We start from the raw sequence: 20,080 nt of genomic DNA on the forward strand, positions 1-20,080 counted from the left end.
TTAAGTGTAAGCCTTAAATTACACCCCCACCCCCCGCCAAATGATAGCTAAACCCCTGAAGGGCAGTCCTGAAAGCACAAGTAAACAAGGCTGCTTTCTCATCTGGAGACCACGATAAAGTTCTGGACTTCGTTAATTACAGGATTGTATGACTGCCTTGAAAGCATGAGTATCAGACCGCTTAGGTATCTGCATCTACCTGCCAAGAACCTATAATTTTTCTGCTACCCCATTTTGGATCTGCTTAAGCATGACTCTTGCAGTACTGACTTGAGGTAGTCCTTCCTGACAGACCTTGTTGCCTTACATTTATCTTTGTAATATATTTTATGTAAAAGGCAAGTAAACTGCAGTGTTTACCTTCTTGCAGAAGAACAACTCATCTTCACAGATGAGTTATTTGTTTTAGTAAGCTTTGAGGGGAAGCACAGTTAGATGCTGTTCCCTGGTACAAGGATGTGTAGAAGCTAACAAATCATATGTGAGGTGTACGTTACTGCATTTTTTTTGTTGTTTTTTTGGTTTGTTGGTTAGGATTTTTTTTTTTGAGTTATTCACTTGAGAAATAAAAAGTACAGGCTGTGTAATTTACAGAAAAACATAAAGGTCACTGATGTGATTGGTGAAGGCATACAGCAGTAAAACGTCTGCCACGTTTGGAGTGGAGAGAGCCTATCCCTAAGCTTTTCTGATCCATCTTTTCTCATTGCTGAGATCTGTGTGTGTTTCATCCAGAGGTTCTTTTTTCACTTCATTAACAGAAAGCCAGAATTGGTAGCTATATCCCTGCTTGTAGGAGATGAAGAGTCTGTAGGTGCTAAACTGTTTTTCCCTCTGAAAGTAATTGTTAAAGACATTCTACCGGCCATTTAAAATTTGAGATAGCATATTGCATCTTTCAAATTTTCCAGAGTAAAATTTACTGGGCCTCCCATTTTTATTAATTTTATTTTAGTTAGACTGTACCTCTCAAGTGTCTCCATGTAGACTTGGTAATCAGGGTTGAGAATATCAATGATGGGTATCTGGAATAGACTGCTGTCCAGCACCACACACTGCAAACAAATTCAGACTTTTAAAGGAGAAATTAAGACTTCCTTTTAAAAATACTGTACACCCGGCACTTCCCATATTCATATACAGAAACTTCTCATTCATAGTATTTCCTGTTACATTATTATTCTCTGTAAGAGAGCTCATAGTATTGACTACAAGTCGAAGGAAAAAGATCTCTGGCTGAAGGAGTTCGTCTAGGAAGAGGATTAAGCTGTGGTAGCTTATTTCAACACAAAAGCTCTTGTTTTTTTTTTTAGTAGTATTCATATCCTCTTGTCCTCTCTAGAGGTCAAGTTCAAAGTAATATTGCTATCTAACCCCAAGTTAGAGCATAATCTATTAAAGTGGTGTAAGAACCAGCATGAAGTTTGCGTGGAAGATGCAAGTTCTTTTATTCCACAGATGTGGGGTGTGGAGATGATTCTCCTCATCATATGTGAAGCTCAGTTAAACTGGTTTGTGAATTTATCACCTCATCCCTATTTGCACACACAGGCAGTCCTAATAAGCAGTGAATATAGACCATGACCTTTCTATTAGGCTTCAATTTTCTCTCCAGTTGGCTGCATTTCACCGGTCTACCAAAAGGCTATCGTGGTATTTGAATGATCAAGTATTCTCTAGAAAATCTACTGAAGTAGCAAAGGTTCTGTTATGTGTATGCACAGAGGCTCTCCACCTTGGCCAAGTCAAATAATTGGATATTTAAGGCACAATGAGAGTCAGAAAGTAGTCTCCTTTCTTTCATCTGAGGGCATTATCTTGTAGGTACGGCCACATCTACTGAAAGTTTGCTGTAAGGCACAGTAACTGCATGTAAACTGCATGTAATGAAAGATTCAATAGTAATCTTGGTGTCCTCTGTTGATGGCCTAAACAGTTAGAAGATCTTTTCGAGGTGGCTGCCTGCCCACCCCTCTTCCAAAAATCATGAAATCATTTTCCTCTCCCCCAGTGCTGAGATGATGAAAGCAAGATTGTCTTTCTTGAAAATCCTCAAAAAAGGTCTTGAAGCAGCGATACCTTTCCTTTCATTGTTTGTGAAGTGCCAGCTCTTGAGACTGGACCTCAGTAATCCTGTTTAACTTCACAATTCAGGGATTCAAAAGCAGGTGTATATGTATTTTATATTCTGCTAGCAAGCTTCGAATGTCCTACTCTGAGCTTGTAGTAAATGAATATACCAACAAATACAATTACTGTGTAAATTTAGGAATTGAATCACATCAGGATGCAAACATACTTAACATGGGGTGGTAGGCGAGCTTGGAAGTGATTTTTTTTTTTTCTTTCAAGAAAGGTTTTGTGCACAGAATATTCAAATAAACCTATATAACTTTTCATGTACTGAAAATATTTGTTATTGTCTTGGTTAAGTGGAAGCGTAATTTGACACTTTAACTTACATTTGTTATTAAATTTATTTCATTACATCTACTTGAAGTAGAAAGTATTGGTCATTTTTATTTTATTAAATGCCATAGTAGAGATATATTAATGACTTTTTTTGTTCTCTGATCAAGAAGCAAGAAACTATTTCAGATCCTTTTGTCATACACTCTGAATTCCATTTTTTAAAAGTATTGTTGTATATTTATTGGATAACATAAGGCTATCCTATAGCTTTATATTGACAGTTAATACATGTTTGTTTACGCCTGTTTTCTTGATTTGGATACCAGCATCTTCTGAATATAGCTTCATTCTTCTTCTAATTGCATTTCGTTATATTACGTTGGTTTAAGAGCTGATACGGTATAAAACTAGTGATCACTGGGAGGAGGGATTCTTGAAAGGGGCAGTGGGGTTGGATTGTGTGGCAGTATGAACTTCCTCTGTGTTGTACTCTGTTCACATGGCTTCTACACTGATGCATGCAAAATCATTTAAAAAAATAAACACTGATTCTAGAATGCTGCTTTTTTCAGTAATGCTTCTTGATTTTCTCCCCACCCTATGTTAGATGGCTCTATAGACTCTCAGAAGCATTTATTTATTACCTGATAACCTTTTCAAGATTATTTGGAGCATTATTTAGTGGCAGACAATGATTTCTTTATTGGATTCTATTATCAGGGAATACAGCATACCATGGGACATAGTAATATCCGTGTGATCTACATGCTTTTAGTCCCTCATGCTTCAAAAGCCCAGTTTTTGTCTTTTGTATCTCTTACATCATTTGATTTTCTTTTTCCTGTCTCTTCAAAACACATGAAACTCTGTCCGTTTACTCAACGGTACTAAACTGCCTTAATAAAATACTGCTGCCTGTTTTTCCTGACAGAGATTTTTCTGAGTTCACAGGTGTGTTTGTGACAAGTTTTTCATTAAGTGGTGGTGTTCAGCTTTACTCATAAACAATACCTTTTCCTAAAAATGCCTAGCCACACTAAAATCGAATATTCCTTAAAAATAGATGAGCCACGAATAGTTAAGAACGATGGTCTACTCCCTTGTACCATGTTATTACTGTAACTCAGAATGATTGACTAGCTAACTTGAGCAATGCATTTTTGCCTCTATAATTGAAGTACATGATTTTCCTTTTATATTGCAATTTTGTGGCTAATGTCAATGTCAGCGGAAAATAACAGATGCCTAGGGGACTGGAGCAGGCATAGAGGAGCTGCCCTGGTATGCCTGGTACGTAGTGGGAGATAATGTCTCCACTTTTGTTACTGCTTGATGGCATCTTTTTGCGTGAAATACCCGGTTCCTTTGGAAACCGTGACAATATCCTCCGTCACAGCATTCAGTGGTACGCACTTCTGTAGCTTAACAGTGATGTGCTGTGTAATATACCCATCTGTTCATCCCCAATTGGCACTAGTTCTTCTAATGGTGCGCCTAGTTCTTTTAATGGAAGATACAGTCATCAGTCATATTCTGTTCACTTTCTCTTTACCACTCATAAACTTTATCATATATTCCATTAGTCTCTGAGGCTGCAAAGTCTTCATTTACTTCATTTTTAGATGGTACAAAAGCCATTCCATACGCTCGGTCGTTCTCCTCCCCTTTGGCTTGCACCTTTTCCAGTTCTGCCCTGTCTTTTGAGACAGGGCAAAATGCCCATGGTGTTCGAGTTGAAGCTGTACTAATGTACTTAATGCCACTAAGTATTTTCTGGTTTGTTCTTGTTCACTTTTCTGCCATTTGAGCTAATTTTTTTTTTTGACTGTTAATGAGTCCAGTGCTTATGTCAGAGGAGCAAGATTTTGAGGCTGTAAGCCTGAATAATAATAACCTGGAGCTTGACATTGTACGTGTACAATTAAGATTCACACCTTTCTTGCATTGTTTTACTCTGCCCTGGCCCAGGATTTGAAGTCATGGGGCTATACGAAGGTGTCCAAAATGAGGCTTAGCCTTTCCTTATCCCACAGACAATAATAATCTCTTCCTTCCTTAAGTTTCAGAGGAGGTAGCTCTTCCCTTTCTTACCATTGCCATCTATTCCATGTGGACCATCTTTCTTTCTCTCCAGTTGACTAGATAAGAGACATCTTTTCGTATTTCTTCTGTTTCATCATTCTTCATTATGCAAGGGTCTAATCTTTTCTGATGCCTTTTTATTTTGACATTCAGAACTGTACTGTGAAAATGCTCATGTCATTCTTATAAAGAAAAGTAAGGGAAAAGTCAAGCTAAATATAAAGATTACAAGATGACAATGTTTAGAAAGGTTTGTTTTATTTTTACCCTAAGGCTAATGTTTTCCTAAAGATACCTCATTTTAAAGTATTCTGTAGGCATTTTGTTTTCTGTCAAAACATAGCAGAACATAGGGTGTTAATTAGGCCCTATTATAAGAGCGGCTTGCCCTGGGTCGACTGTGAAACAGAAAATCAAGAAGCAATAGAGCATGACGTATTTGGAACTGACACTGTAGCCTGCAGTGTGGACTGCGTTCCTAGATCATACGTTTGGAAAGTTGCAGTGAAGAAAGGGAGGCTGAGGAATGAAAAAGCAGGAGAAGTATGGCCCCTTGGGAAACGCCCTGTCTAACCCTAATGCTTGGCTCTATCTGTGGAGTAAGACTATGTCTAAGAATGCCTTTCCCTTTATGGTTGTTTCCTTTTAATTGTCTACGCACGACATTCCCTCTCATGCTTGCAGTGGCAGCTCTGTTTGGGAAAACAAAGACAATGGCTATAGTTTAAGAAGGGTTTCCAGTGATGGCTTCTGATGTTGCTGCCATTGCACCATTGTTTCCCCTCCCAAAGGCAGTGTGTCACGTATGTTGTTTGGAAGTACAAAGAAATTGCGCATAGCTAAAAATAGATTGAATAAGCCATGCTTTCATGGGACTCTGAAATGACTGAAATTCTAGGGAAAAAAAGGCCTGAAATGATGCAAGTCTAGCACATGAGAAATGATGTGCAGGAGACAGATTGAGCACATCTAAGTACAGGTTTTCTTATAGTACAAAAACAAGGGGAGTATGCAACTGGTGGTGTGATCTACTTTAAATATCTCTTTGTCTCAAGTGTCTGGTTTGTCTCATTTCCCGTGTAGGTTGTAAGCTGTTTGCGTAGGAATTCCTAGGTTGATCACAGTGCAAACCACTAGGAGAATGCCTTCACTTTACATGCAAGTAAAGCAGGATAAAACTCTTCCTCATTTTCTCACAAAACATTTTTCTCTGTTTCTTTAATTTTCTGTAAAATGTGAAGATTTGGGGAAATAATGGGGTGTGCTAAGTTAAGACAGTTTCCTTTATTTCTAAATAAATGTTCATATCCTTTGTAATATGTTTTAAATATATATACCTTGCCATGGTAATAAGTTTTATATTCTTATTCATACCCAGTTAATTTGAGAACGTTAAATGAATTGCAAAAAAAAATTTACTGCTATTCAGTATTATCTATTTAATGAGCCATTAGGATTGGCTATTCTTCATTCAACTATTGTAGAATATTAAAAGAAAGCAAAAGAATATCAGACTGAGTTGGGACATTACCTTGTTATATATGCAATTTGAGGTGATACCTTGATTCTGTTAAACTATTTGCCCTCATATGCTTTCCCATTATATTAAGACTATGCTTGCGTGTAGATAGTCTGAGGTCTTTTTAAGAAATGAATACATGGAAACATGTTGGTGATAAATAAATATATATGTGGAAAGTGATGGAAATATTTTGAAATCAGACACAGAGCCTTTGAATGTTAATCAGTTATTCCCCAGGAATAACTAGGCTGTGGCTATAAGTTTTCAAAAATGTAATTTAATGTTTTAATATCTCATGACCTGGGTCTAGGCATTTGGCGGGGGAAGCAATTTTCAAAAGATGGAGGCTCAGCAGTTCCTGAAAGAGACTCCTCTTCTCTCCCCCCCCAGATCAGAACTGCCCATTGCTAGGAGACCTAGTTTTATAAAATGCTTCCCCCCCCCCCCCCCCCCCCCCCCCCCCGTAGACTTGTGTCTATGTAAGTTGCAAACGCTGCTGCAGGAGGTTAACTGCATGATATCGATTCCAGTGACGCTTGACCTTTATTCAAAGTGGGAGGAAGGGATAGACCTTACCCCAATGAAACATGAATTTTGTTACTCACCTATCATCCCTGTCTATCTCGGTAAATGGCACTGACCTTAGTGAGATTTCGGCTTTTCGGAAATGCAGCAAAATAAATTTAGACTTGCAGAGTTTTCTTGGTGTGAATTTTGAGCACGCATGCTGCCTATTGTCCAGAAAGGCTGCAGTAAACTTAGTTGTTAAATATCACAGAAGATAAGACAGGTGGTGTTTTTGGACATGCCCATTCTTCCTTCTAGAGCTGTTCTGCTAATTGTTGCAGTTGATTAAACAGCTCTGGTAATGAAGATGCTGGTGTAACATTCCCTGCAATCAGGTGTTTGTCATAGCACCGTGATTCCAACCTTCAAGACCACTGCTGCGCAGTGTTGCCTCGCTGCCCACCACGCGTGGTTGTTGTCCCACTGCTCTCCTGCACTGCTTGCCCTGGCCAGGGAGGTGTCAGTTCACAGCCCTGTCCCAGCCTCCGGCAAGAGCCGGATGCCCTCCCCTCCTGCAGCCTCATGCTCCCATGCAGGAGTGCAGCAGGGTTTTACCTGGTGCTCTGCTGGTCGACTGGTTGACTATTGGTATAACCAAAAGATGAGGCCTTAATGTGTGTCTCCTGAAGGCAAGTTGAGAAATGCTTAGGAAGCTGGTGTGTAAAGCAGGCTGTATCAGGTGTTGTAAAAGCCATGTTCCAGGTACTGGTTTTTTGGCGCTTTTTCTGAGGCGACACTATTGTCACCAGGCAGCTGTTCTGCCAGTCCTGTTTAAGGCAGGCAAGGCAGCAGGACAAAAAAAAAAAAAAAAGAAATAACTACTTTTAGTCTAGTAGTAAAATATTTTAATCTCTACCTCTGCTTTGATGTAAATGGGCAGCATTTTGTAGTAATTTGAAGAACTGCTCAGGAAACAGCAGAAGTTCAGATAAGCTGTCTCTGGCAGCAGTTACATTTGAGAGGCAACAAGGTGGAGCTTCTGAACTGCTTCACGCTCTTCAGGGTTGTACGATTACCCCTGCAATTCCCCACCACTCCAGAACAGAGAGTGTAGAAAGCACTAAAATTAACAGGTGTGAAAGACGGCACAATTTCTGTGTGGAACAGGACTGTCCAGCCGTACTCAGTGTGGGAGTCTGGGAACACCTGGAGGCAGCTGTACGGAACACCCATTTGTGACTGTTTAATAACATTTTTTTGACTCTGGGATAAGAGAGAATCCTGGATAACGTATCCATCTGTCACTCAGTGCAAAGCCAAGAATTTTAATCTCTGTTTTCATTTTCTTAGGAATGCTTTATATTTGGAGTTTAGTGTGCTCATGTGTATGCCCACATAAATCAAATGTTCTTAGTATCATCTTATAAAGCCAAAGTATTCATATAAAAATAACTCTCTGACACAGTAAAGATGTACTAATACTATCCAAATTATGGTTCTTCTGTAGGCAAAAGTGTTTGTTTCTATTTGATGTTTATTTTGGCTTAAAATTGCTTGTATCTTAGCTGTTGTAACATACTTGAATTTAAGGATGACAGTCCAAAGCTTCTGTTACTGCTGTTTGATGGAAATAAGATTCTTTAATTCATTAATTTACAGGTCTGCATTTTATATTTTCCTACAAGTTTCTAGTATGTTAATCTGATTCTTATGAAGGGCTTAATTACAGAATCTAAATATTTTTTTCACAGATCTGTATCATTTATACTTCTATACCTCCCCAAATATGTGCCTAGTGGTTCCCAAATGAAAGACTTGTACCTTGTAAATCCTGACTAAACGTGCTGCAAACACTAAAAGCAGTAAACACAGCCTTGACATGCAGACTGTAGTTCAAACGCAGCTGTACTTTCCAAGCCTGTAGATCAGTCCAGTAAGGTTTCTGTTAGGACATCTGTAGCTGCAGCCGCCCAGACTACGCAGAGGTGGACAGATAAGCAAATGGCGGATCTGGGCTGGGCCAATGTTGCAGTTATTTTACAAAGGAGTATTGTTTAGTCCTAGTGGTTTAAACATAGCATCTTAAAAATTTTGATCGTTATCTAATTTGAAAAGTCTAATTACAAGTAAATATATAGACAAAATGCTCAAGGCTTGTTACCCTATTTCAGAATATAGAAATGTATCTGCATTAAGTATAGATTGCAGTGAGTTTAGCATTCACTTTAATTTAAAAATTGAAGGAGTTCACAAGGAATAGATGAACTACCAATAAAGGTAATAAGAGTAGTTTGCTATTTTGAGTTCTTTACAGAAAGTTTTTCTGATTCTTATATCCTCATATCTAGTCGTATAAGAAAAGATACAAGTTTCTTCCTCTTTTTTTTTTTCTTTTGCTTTGCTTTAGAGTGAATTGTATGGATCATAATCCTTAATAACTATAATGAAAGCCTTGGACAGAAATAATATAAGACACATGATGGTATCAAGGAAGTGAGTTTTAAAAACAATGACAAAGCATTACGGTAAAATAAATCAGTATTTGTTCCCTGAAAGTAGATTGTTTAAATTAAAACAAAGTGAACACATTTCATTTATTTCACATGGGAACAATTGCAAAGCAGTGTAAGTTAGTTGAATCTGCTAAAAATTCTGTCTTTTATTGCTGAACAAATATCCATTTAAGGTTGTCAGTTCAGCCTCCCTCAGAACAATTATTTTGAAATTTAACTATCCATTCAGCGAAGGAGAAAACAAGCAAGTTTTGAAATAATTGGAATGATCTGTTCTGGTCTCGTGAAAGTTTTATCGGTATATTTAAGAAAAGCAAACAAACAAAAAGCTTTCCAGGTGTAAAATGATGTCGCTATGCAAGAGGATATATCTCTCCTTCGTTAATTGCCTTCATAACAAAAAGCCATTGTCTCCGTTTCCACACACCCTTTTTTTGTTGTTGTTTTTTTGTTTTGTAATTCCCAGGAGCCTAGATGCACTAACATTTCACGCATTATCAGATGTATTCTTGTTTCTTTTACAGCTGTTTTACAGAGTGTGAGGATTTTTCCCTGGGCGCTCCTTCACTGGGGAATAGATGTTGAGCATATGGAATGAATACAAAAATATACTTGAAAATGGGTAAATAAAATGACTTGAACAAAATGACAGATAATACGAGGAAGGGCTGAGGGAGCTAGGACTGTTCAGCCTGGAGAAGAGAAGGCTGAGGGGGGATCTGATCAACTATCTGAAGGGAGGGTGTCAAGAGGAGGGGGCCAGGCTCTTCTCAGCAGCGCCCAGTGACAGGACAAGAGGCAACGGGCACAAACTGAAACACAGGCAGTTCCATCTGAACATGAGGAAAAACTTCTTTCCTGTGAGGGTGACAAAGCACTGGCACAGGTAGCCCAGAGAGGTAGTGGAGTCTCCTTCCCTGGAGATGTTCAGAAGCCGTCTGGACACAATCCTGGACGACGTGCTCTAGAGGACCCTGCTTGAGCAGGGGGGTTGGACTGGATCTCCAGAGGTCCCTTCCAACCTCAACCACTCTGTGATTCTGTTCTATGATTCTTAAATGCCAGTGTTTCAGTTCAAAGTGGGATTTGTTTTAAATATATAGAATAATTCAACATAAGATATTTTTGGAGCTGTGATACAGAACTGACAGGCTAATGCTTTGTTTCAGTAAGACTATCTTTGTATTTAACGCAGCAAAATTTTGTCCAGTTATGAGCTTGTGCTGTTGTAAGGGTTTCAAAATATGAATGAGAAGCTGCTGAATAAAGAACTCTTTACAGAGTTAGATCCGCCTTTAAACCTGGATAAACTTATTTATTAAATTTTGGTTGGGTGTTTATGCTGTCCTGTCCTGCTATATTTAGAGCCAAGGGATTGGTAATGGGAGGTGAAAGTTTCTGATGTGCTTTAGCTTGGAGGGTTAGATGTGCTAAATGAAACATTAAAGTGTTCTTCTATGCTTCGTTCTGTCCTAATGCGAGTTGTCAGTTAATATTTTTACTGGAAAGAGCGGAAATTTATTTTATCATAAACTCAGTCATTTGTAAATATTTTGAATTAGAGCAATGGGTTTTTTTGTGCAGTTAGGTTAAAAATAGTATGTCCTAGGGACAGAGGAAACAGCTGTGTGAAAGTATCTGTGTATTGCTGCATTTTCAGGATTTCTATAATGACATAAAGTCTGTTGAAATGACACCCATTACGAACTTGACCTAAGCAAGTGGAAAGGAAAAATAAAGGATGTGGTGATAGAGAATCTATTAGAATCGTATCTGAATTCTTCACACTTCTTTACTAGTCAGGGGAATGGATGATCTATATGTTACCCACAGTAGCTTCTGTCATAAGTACACATCACTCTCAGCCTTGACTGCCTGGTCTGAATTCTTCTGTACTGTTTTGTGAACATGCATATGCAGATAAAAGATGTGTCTTCAGAGCCTTCGTGTGCAGTTTTTCAATGGTATTTAAAATGCTACTAACTTTCTCTATGAAAAGGGGAAAAGCTTAAAAAAAAAAAAAAAAGCCAAACTTCTTAGTAGATAACTACGTTTATTTCTTGACCGTAAGTATTCCTGCGATAATGTAGACCACTTTTCCCAAAGGAGAGGATGGCTATAAATAAAGCAGGTTATATTTTTTTAAGTCTTTGTTTGTTCGTGTTTATGCCATTAGAATCAGCAAATGCAACACTGCTGTACCATATGGTTGACTTTGTTTTTTAGTAAAAGGTTGGAATTTTTCCCCACAGATACTTGTTTGCGATTACTCTTAACATTCAGCTTGAGCCAGGGTAGTGTATTAAGCCACTAGAAACTAATATATAACGTGGTAATCCTACTGTGTACTTGATAGCACTTTATCTTTGATCCTTTTGCATTTTTTTGATAACTTTTGTTTTCCAGGAATCTTACCCAGTGTATTCTGGACAAAGAACTCTCATTCCAGTCCATTAAAACAAATTATGAATTGCTAATGTTAAATACTGCATTTTATAATCAAATGTATTTAATATTTTATATTCATATTAATTTTATTAATTATTGAAATTAACCTTTTTATTAAAAACATCTAGAATGAAACTGGAAGGTTTTTTCATTTTAATAATTTTTGTAAACTATTTTTCTCTTAGTTTTGGATATGGCCCGACACGTTCCCCTCTACCGAGCCCTGCTAGAATTACTCCGTGCTATTGCATCTTGCACATCTATGGTACCATTACTGCTTCCTCTGTCTGGAGAAAATAGCGAAGAAGAAGAAGAACAGTTGGAATCACAAGCTTCTGTTGGGACTTTGCTGGCTAAAATGAAGACCTGTGTAGATACCTATACCAACCGACTGAGGTAATGACTTTTATCAGCCCTTTAACTTTTCTTTGAAATGTATTTTGTACGTACGTATTTTGGATAGAGAAGTGAAAGAAGATTCAGATATTTATCTGAACTGGTACTGCAATGCAGAGTGAGAGTGTACCATGTTTGATCTAGGTCTATGTTTAGTATTCATGTATTCTGTTGTATTATACTACTTACTAGGAATTTTTTATGACACAGGCTGGTAGATTTGAATACTCTCTCACTTCATCAGTAATTGCCCACTGATCAGAAGAGGAGTGCTGCTCAAAAATCTGGGAACTTCAAGTTTTTTCCTTAAATTTCTTTCCTCCTGCAGTGAGTTGTTCTCATTGTTTGCAGGACTGTGCATTTCCTGCTTTCAGTCTGAAGGCAGGAGCATTCCTCTGAAGCTGTTAAACAAGGCAATTCTGTAAGGAATGGGATTGGAGAAGGTCAGGCCAAATAGTTATTAGTTTTTACCAGAAGTATCCCCGACTATCTTCTAATATGCTTCTGTGCTCCTTCACCCATTGAGTAAGGATCTGTTTCGTTAGTGAATCCTCCATAGGAGCCTAACTGGTTAGTGGAGAAACCTTTTGTGTTTTGTCAGGAAGAATAAGATCTAGGAGGCAAAAAAATCGGGAGTTTGTTTATGGTGAGAATCCTAACTGTAAAGAGAGTATTGAAAATTGTTCACTAGCAGTAGGTGTTGATGCTACGTGTGAAATGTATGTTCCTGCACCTGGTGGGCTTTTTTTTTTTTTTTTTTTTTTTGAGTCAGTTTATCTGTTGGCACAAGCTTCAGAGGTGAGCTGAAATTACAAATGATTGCTCTGGAGCCACCTTCACCAGCCTTCAGGGTGTTCCAGTCGCTTCGAAGAGGCTCCACTTGCCATTCTTGTCAAACACTCCTGCTGTCCTACGCTGCAGCGTGCCAGCGAATAGGAAAGTAGCCGAATATCCCTTCTCAGCTGTGATGCCAATCAAGCTGCCTAAGTGTTGCAGTACGATGCAGTATAAGCTTGTTCTGCCCCTTTCAGAGCCACCAGCCAGACTTGCTAAGGAAGCACATACAGACAAATCATGATGGACAATTTCTTGTAGTAACCATTGACTAGTCTCTAGGTAACTCGGATTATAAATGGTTATAAAAGGTAGTAATAAGCACAGATTCTCTTCCAGAAAATTTGTGAGCCCAGGCTAATTGGCAGCTGCTTTTCTTCCTTGATGATTTTGGTAGTGTATTGTTGCAAGGCAGTTTTGCTTTGTCTCGTTAACCCCCTCGACTGGCTGGGCCACAGATGTTGGGCAAAAAATAGAATCTAGACTCGGTGACCACCAGCACCCATGCTGCTAACACATAGTTTTTCTTCTAAGTATTCTCTTGTGACAAAAAAAGCCTGCACGTTCTGGACAAATACAGTGCAGCTTAATGTTATTTTAACAGCCAAAACTACTTACTTCTATCTTCTTGCTGCTGATTTTACCATTTCTGGGTGTTCTAAAGGCCAAATCATCTTCTCAGAGCACTTCTGAGTGATTTCCATAGGTGTTACTTTATGGTTGCTTCTATCATCAGTTCTTGCTCTGCAAAACTATGGCTTGTCATCTTCACAAATGCTGCTATCACTGAGGTCTGAATGTTGACTTCTGTGAAATATTACACTTTGCTGTGGCTCACAGAGCAGGAGACAAGTCTGAAAGGCCTGTTCTTAGTCATTTGACTGATTAAACTGGTGCCACGTGTGGTTGCTGGCTGAAGGGAAGCAGTCACCAGACTCGCACACGCAGCACCTCTGAGAGGTGCTATAGTTGGTACAGATTTCACAGCTTGTTTGCCATCTATTTCCTGAAGTCTTCAACCATTCTGGCTTTCAGAGCAGAGGATTTGAATTTTTTAATGGCTGAATCAACTTTTTTTTTGCCCCGGCTGAAGGGACTTAAGGGAGTTGGAAAGGCAAATGCTGCAAACTCACATTTTCTTTTTTTTTTTTTTTATTAATTTCCTGCCTCCAGCAGTTAATTGGTTTCTTGGTTCTGTTCCATGTTTCCAATTTTAAAGAAGGGTGTGTTAAGAAATAACATCCCTGAAAAATGTATTGCTGTCCCTAAGCCTGTACTGAAACATCGTGAAAGGAAGGTAAGTGTAATTTCATGAAACATCAAAAGAAGGTGTTGTATAGAAGGTTCCTTCTCTCATTATAAACTGGGAATATTTACCAATGAAAAGATTTTTGCGAGCAGGAATCTCTTTGCAGTAGCTGATGAGCTATCCACAACTTCCTGTAATCCTTTTTACCTGAGATTTCTAGTCTTGCATATAAAGCAATAGTATACCCATCATGGGTTTTTTTTTTTTTTTTTTGCTGACTTAATACAAAAGAAACACAACTAGGAAGGACAAATAACAGCTCTTTATTTTGGATGCCCATCAAACTTGACCATCAAAAAATGTCAGCTTGTGCTTTCCTGGCAACATGTTGATCTTAATATATATTGTCTACTTAAAATAGGAAATAACACACGTTTGGCTTCTGTGTAATCTATTTTCAGTATAAATGTATGCATACTATAAAATTCTTCACCACAGTTACTATTTTTTAATTTATCTGGTCATCTGTTAGATAGCTTTAGATTTATTGGACATGGAAACTTGTGTCTCCTCATTTCCCTAAATGAAAGTCTGTTCATATTCTTTGTGAGAATGGCACGTGATCAGTACTACTTGTACTTTATTTAAAAAAAAAAAAAAAAAAAAAAAGTGATATGACTAGTTCTTCAAACTCAGCTTGAGATCAGAAGGCTGAGAAGAGTTCTTTAGGCACAATCAGTGTTATTTAAACAATTGGTGAATTTAATAAATATTTCACAGGTGGTTTAGTTAGATTCTCAGTATAACTTTCTTGTATTATTTTGATATGTCAGCACAAAAAGAAATCTTGTTTTTCATTGTATGGTTTAAGCATAATACAGTTTGTCTTTAAAGCAATATATAGACAGGGATAAAAACACCAACAGCCTGGAGTCATTGGGGTAGAAGGTTTTAGTTCTCAGCATTTTAGTTGAAGGTCGGCCAGCCATATAAGCAAGTGTTGGCATGAATTTCTTAAACGGGACAATCTGCTGTCCTTTTGAGGTCAAATGCAAGGAGAGGATCGCAGGGATGGGATCTGCTTTCAAAGACAAAACTTTTGTTTGAACAGGTCTACTTGCATACCTACTGAGTGTCATCTCCATGGTGGAGCAAATTCTGGATCCAGAATTTAAGGGGAATAGTTTGGTTTTAGATTCCAGTGAGCATTTGATTTCGTTTACTTTCAAATTCTGTAATGTCCTGTTGGAAAATGAGGAAACTTCTAGATAATGGAGAAGACACATTTAGGTATGAGATAATCTCCCATGGTTTTTTGGTAGGCTTCTAAAGGTTCAAAAGCCATCACTAGTTTTAGTGGTCAAGCTTGTGGAAAGAATTGCCACTTGGGCTGAGTTTAAGACATTTGGTTGCTGTGACAGCTGTACCCTCTGCTGTAGAGAACTGGCTTTGCTATATGCTGTGCAGCAAAACAGGCTCATCTGAACTGCCATCTACTATGTGAACTTCATGTCAAATTGTTAAATTTGAAAAATGTGTCAAACTTTTCTGTACAGTCTTAAAATTAGTTTCTTTTCAAAGATAATATAAACCTGGATTCTAAAATAAGCTGATGGCTTATTGGTATAATATGGAGTATAGCAAATGCATGTCTAGAAATTCCTAGCTAGAGAGGCTCTTCCATTCCTCATCACACAGGTAATAACTGCTTCAGGGAGATCTGAACTCTTTGTGCTTCTGTTGCTTGTCATACTGCTACTAAGGGTTAATCCAGCACAGTTCAAAGGTTGTCTGACTGTTGCAGGCTCTATGTACAACACTTGTTATGACCTGGATGCTTTTTTGTTATATGGGGCTGTTAGAATACATTCAAGTATGCCTGAGGCATTTTCCCTGCTAAGCTTTTCTATAGTCTTTAGTGTTGTTTTGCAGAGCTGCTATGTGAAACCGTGCACTCTGCAAACAAAAATTTTCTTTCTAATTGAGTTCCAAAACTTTAAAAAAAAAAAAAAAAAAAAAGAGTATATTATTGGACTCTCAATTTCATGTTCGGAGCTGATGCTTAGTTTCAGAAAGCAGTCCTGTAGTCTGCTGGTTTGGAGTGCTTCAGTTTAGCTGCTTGGAAATGCACTGCTCAAAGCTCCAAGGAGGAGTATATGGAGCCATCTCAGAAGAGGTTACTTGCATTCAGTAGTGTTTTATTTACACAGGCATGTTTCCTTACTTGTTTTCCCTTGCTTTTCAAGAGGATAGTTTAAGAATCTGTGATTTCCTGGAAGGAACATGCTGCCATGCTTGGTATTTGTGGAAGCATACAGGAGGTGAAGGGTCATTAAGGTTGAACGATGCCAAGATTGCGTAGTTATGGCGGTTTTATCCCAACAAAATGAACATTGATATAAAACGGAATTCCTTTACGAGGAAGATCTCTGTAGTATAGAAGGGCTGAATGGTTCATTGGCTTTATTTTGTGAATACTTTGATAAGTGTGTCATTCCGTATCATCAAATTTACCTCTGAAGTACCAGGCACTGGGTGAGTAAGTATCAGTATTGACTTTAAAAATTAAAGTTGCCTTGGGAGGGTGTCATTCATTATTCATTTAGCACAGTGTGAAAAGAAAGCTGTCATCTTCCAGCAGAAGCTAAATTAACGGTTTGAAATTATTAGCATGTACTCTGCTGTCTCTTCTAGCAAATCCATTAGTGAGTGTCATCCCCTTAAATATGAGCTGACGTGATTTTTGTCTGTTTTTTTCTGCAACAGTTGCAAAGCTGTAAGTGGAAATTTCTGACTCTAAATTAATTGTTCAGCCCCTTCCCCATTTTGAAAATTATAAAGTCTAGATTTACAGGTTTATCCTGTATTTAATAACTGATATGCTTTGCTTTACACACAGAATCTTGGAGGAAAGAAAAGTAAAATATAACACAGACATGTATGTGTTTTTTAAAAAGTAGAGAAAGTATACTGCAAAATATTCATAGGTATTACCTATTCTGCCTTACTTTATTACTTCTGAGTATTGATTGGTTTTTGGTTTAAGTTAACTTATGTTCCTCTGGAATATCATTCAAAAAACACGTAACTAGAGCTGAGGAGTTTAATAATACTGTTAGTTTATCCACATACATAAATCTATGCACGGGCCGCTAGAATGCGGAGAAGAGTGAAGGATCTTATCTTTATCACTTGAATTTTGATATTTTATCTGCTCATTCTTAGTTTTCTAGGAGTGCCTGTGTAATTCCCAGCAGCTCCCTCTCTCCAGCTCAGACTCTGCTTGCCCTTCTGAGATGTATGTGGTGTATCTCACACAACTTGAAGAGAGCTTGAGGTCCAAAAAATGGCCACGAGTGACTTTTGTGTCCTTCGTTGACTTTGTCTTAGTGTTCTAAGATTTTTTCTATGCACTAATTATGTGTAAAATCCTTTTATCTTTTTCATAGGGCTTTGAATTACATGCGTCTCACCCCTTTTATAACCGTTGTTGTTTGTTCCTGTTATTACATAAGGTAGATGGGTATGTGGACCAGCTGCAATTGCAGAGAAGCTGTTTTATCATAAGAGATTTTGATCTTTTAGTGTTTCTAATCTAATTATTAAAAAGTCAGTTTTATTTAATAGAAATAATAGTAATGAACCCTATTGTAAGGATATGACTTTAGAAAGTGCTGTTGTGGTCTTCTACTGCTAAAGAAATATAAAATCAAGCACATTACCTCATGTCTGCAGTGAAATTCAGTTCTTTCTCAGGTGTCTAGTGATGACAGAACTGTGTGAAATTTGTAAATTATAATCAGTGGGAAGGTATATGCCATTAGGGAAACTTTGACAGATTTCCCTATCTAGAGGCTATGGAATTATTTGATTTGCCACGTGTTGATTGTAAATAAACTGAGAAACTGTACAGTGCTGTTAAATAATCTCTAAATTGTGACACTAAATATGTAAAGGAGGAGGTCAAGTAGCAGACTTGTTATGAACTGTGCAAGACTTGATCACATTATGTTGGTATTCTCATTTAGACAGTAGAAGATTTAAATCAAGTAAGGATAATAGGCAAAATGAGGGAATTTAAAAATAAAATGCATTATTAACAGGAGTCTTCCAAGTTATATGGTAGTACCTGTTTCTTTCAAAGAGAAGGAAAAAAAATTCTTTACCCTACCCTTCATGAGCATGACTCTTGTGAGGAAAATGAATGTTGATGAGGGCAGGATGTCTGATTCTTGGGTTTTGTGATGCCAACTGCCTTATGCTCCTTAAGAAACTGACTAAAATCATTGATTAGGCAGAACTGAGGTCAGATATGATGCATGAAATATGATACCAGGTTTCTTTTCTACATCAAAGGTAGAACCACTCCTGTAAGTTGTTTCCTAAACCACCTTTGCACACTCTGAGTTCTGGCCTGACTCTGAAGTCAGACAGCCCACTAACCTAAAACTATGACACAAGTTGCAAAAACCTACAGGTTGGAGAGCAGAGCCGTTCTGCCAACCCTTAATGAAGAAGATATATTCTGAGGGGGCTTTCCCATTTGTTTTTTGTCCATTTTCCTGATGATTTTCTGTGGACAAATTAGCTATATTGGCAAGAAAGGGGGCAAAAATAAAATATGTTCTCTTGGTAGTACAAAACTGCTCAAGTGTTAGCTGTTCCAGAAAAGCAGGAGGAATGAGAGGATATATTATTGATCCTGAGAATTTGCATTTATTTTTAAATAGCTGATTCCCTTTTTTACTGCTTCAGCTAAATAAAGTTTCCGTGTCTGCTCATGTAGCTCATGGCTTGTAACTTATATTTGTTAAAGTTCTTAAGCATGTGGTTAATTGTTTTGTCTAGTGGATCCAATACTTTTAATTTTTTGCTTTTAAGACCACATTGGAGGAAAATGCTGGTGTTCTACAGTGTAAAACCAGATGGAAAATGAAAGCCCAAAAAGAAAACTAGCCTGAAAATAAATTTTTAATAATTTCACTTGCAGTACCTTGACCAATCATATTTTCATTGCTTTTCATGTATTCTTCTCTTGCATAAACCTGTAGACATTTCATTTTAGACAAAATTTCCACAAGAGTTTTGTAGCAATTAGTTTAAGGATTTTACATCACTAGCGAGCAGTACTGTACACCATTCTTGGGACCGATGGCTGCTAGCATGTCTGTGAGGTTTAGTGTCCTTAAATATAGATTTAGAAACCCAGTTATTAGGATATTTTAAAAGTATTGGCCTAGATTTCTCCAAGGAAGAAGACACGGATGGTCATTTTAAAGTATACATGGGAGAGACAACTGCTGCTTCTTTGTCTTTGACTGTTTCTCTAACTCTAAAATACATTGTTTGGCCTTGATACTTGCCTCGTAACATAGACTTGAAAACTCAATATTGCTCAGTCAGCAACGGGCAAATACCCTTTTGGACTAAATCTGGAACAGAGAAAATATACCATGCTACATTAATGAATTTTGTTATTAAGGTACTCCAGGGAAATTTTCATTTGATTAGGTACAGTATAAAAACTTTCAGTATTACCACAGTCGCCTCTGCTGAATGCTTTCGGAGCTCATCGTTTATGCATGATTTCAGTCTAATATAAAATACAGAAAGGATGTAGTGTTTGGTAGCTGCTAGAATATATGTTTGGAACACCAAAGCATTAAATTGCTAACTACTGGCAAAAATAGTTTTCTCCTTTGCTGGTATAAGCGGTAGTGGGAAAGAGAAAACCTTGTGCTGCTTGACTCTTTATCTTGTTAGGATCTTAAAATGAAAAAAACGCTATTAAAAACAAAACTTGAAGAAATTTCAGTATAATTATTTTTGGACTGTTAGCTCTACAATCTCTAAATTTTGCAGGATAACAATATAAATTTATCATAGCTCTTAAAACATAAGTAAGTTTTGCCAGTATGCATATTTAGGGTATACTGTTATCAACCATGTTTTCATTTCAATAATTGAAATATATGCTGGTAAAGACCGTGGTATCACAATCAAAATATTTACATTTCCTAACTTAGTAGGCAACTAGCTTATTATAAAACAGCATTCTTTTTATATGCTATATTTTTAAATAATTTCATTATGAAATATTGAGACATTTATTATTGA

At 37.5% G+C, this 20,080-nt stretch overlaps 1 protein-coding gene across 14 annotated transcripts in view; it reads left to right on the forward strand.

Moving 5' to 3' along the window:
* The window catches only part of BIRC6 (baculoviral IAP repeat containing 6), a 200,294-nt gene that overhangs the window by 159,560 nt on the left and 20,654 nt on the right, over positions 1 to 20,080 (forward strand). For all 14 annotated transcript variants that reach the window (XM_068939394.1, XM_068939391.1, XM_068939399.1 and 11 more), the window contains one exon: positions 11,670 to 11,880. In XM_068939394.1, coding sequence (XP_068795495.1) covers positions 11,670 to 11,880 — 211 coding nt within the window. The remainder of the gene's footprint in view (positions 1 to 11,669; positions 11,881 to 20,080) is intronic.

The sequence above is a fragment of the Struthio camelus genome, chromosome 3 (genome assembly GCF_040807025.1).
Source record: "Struthio camelus isolate bStrCam1 chromosome 3, bStrCam1.hap1, whole genome shotgun sequence".
NCBI classification, from domain to species: Eukaryota; Metazoa; Chordata; class Aves; order Struthioniformes; family Struthionidae; genus Struthio; species Struthio camelus.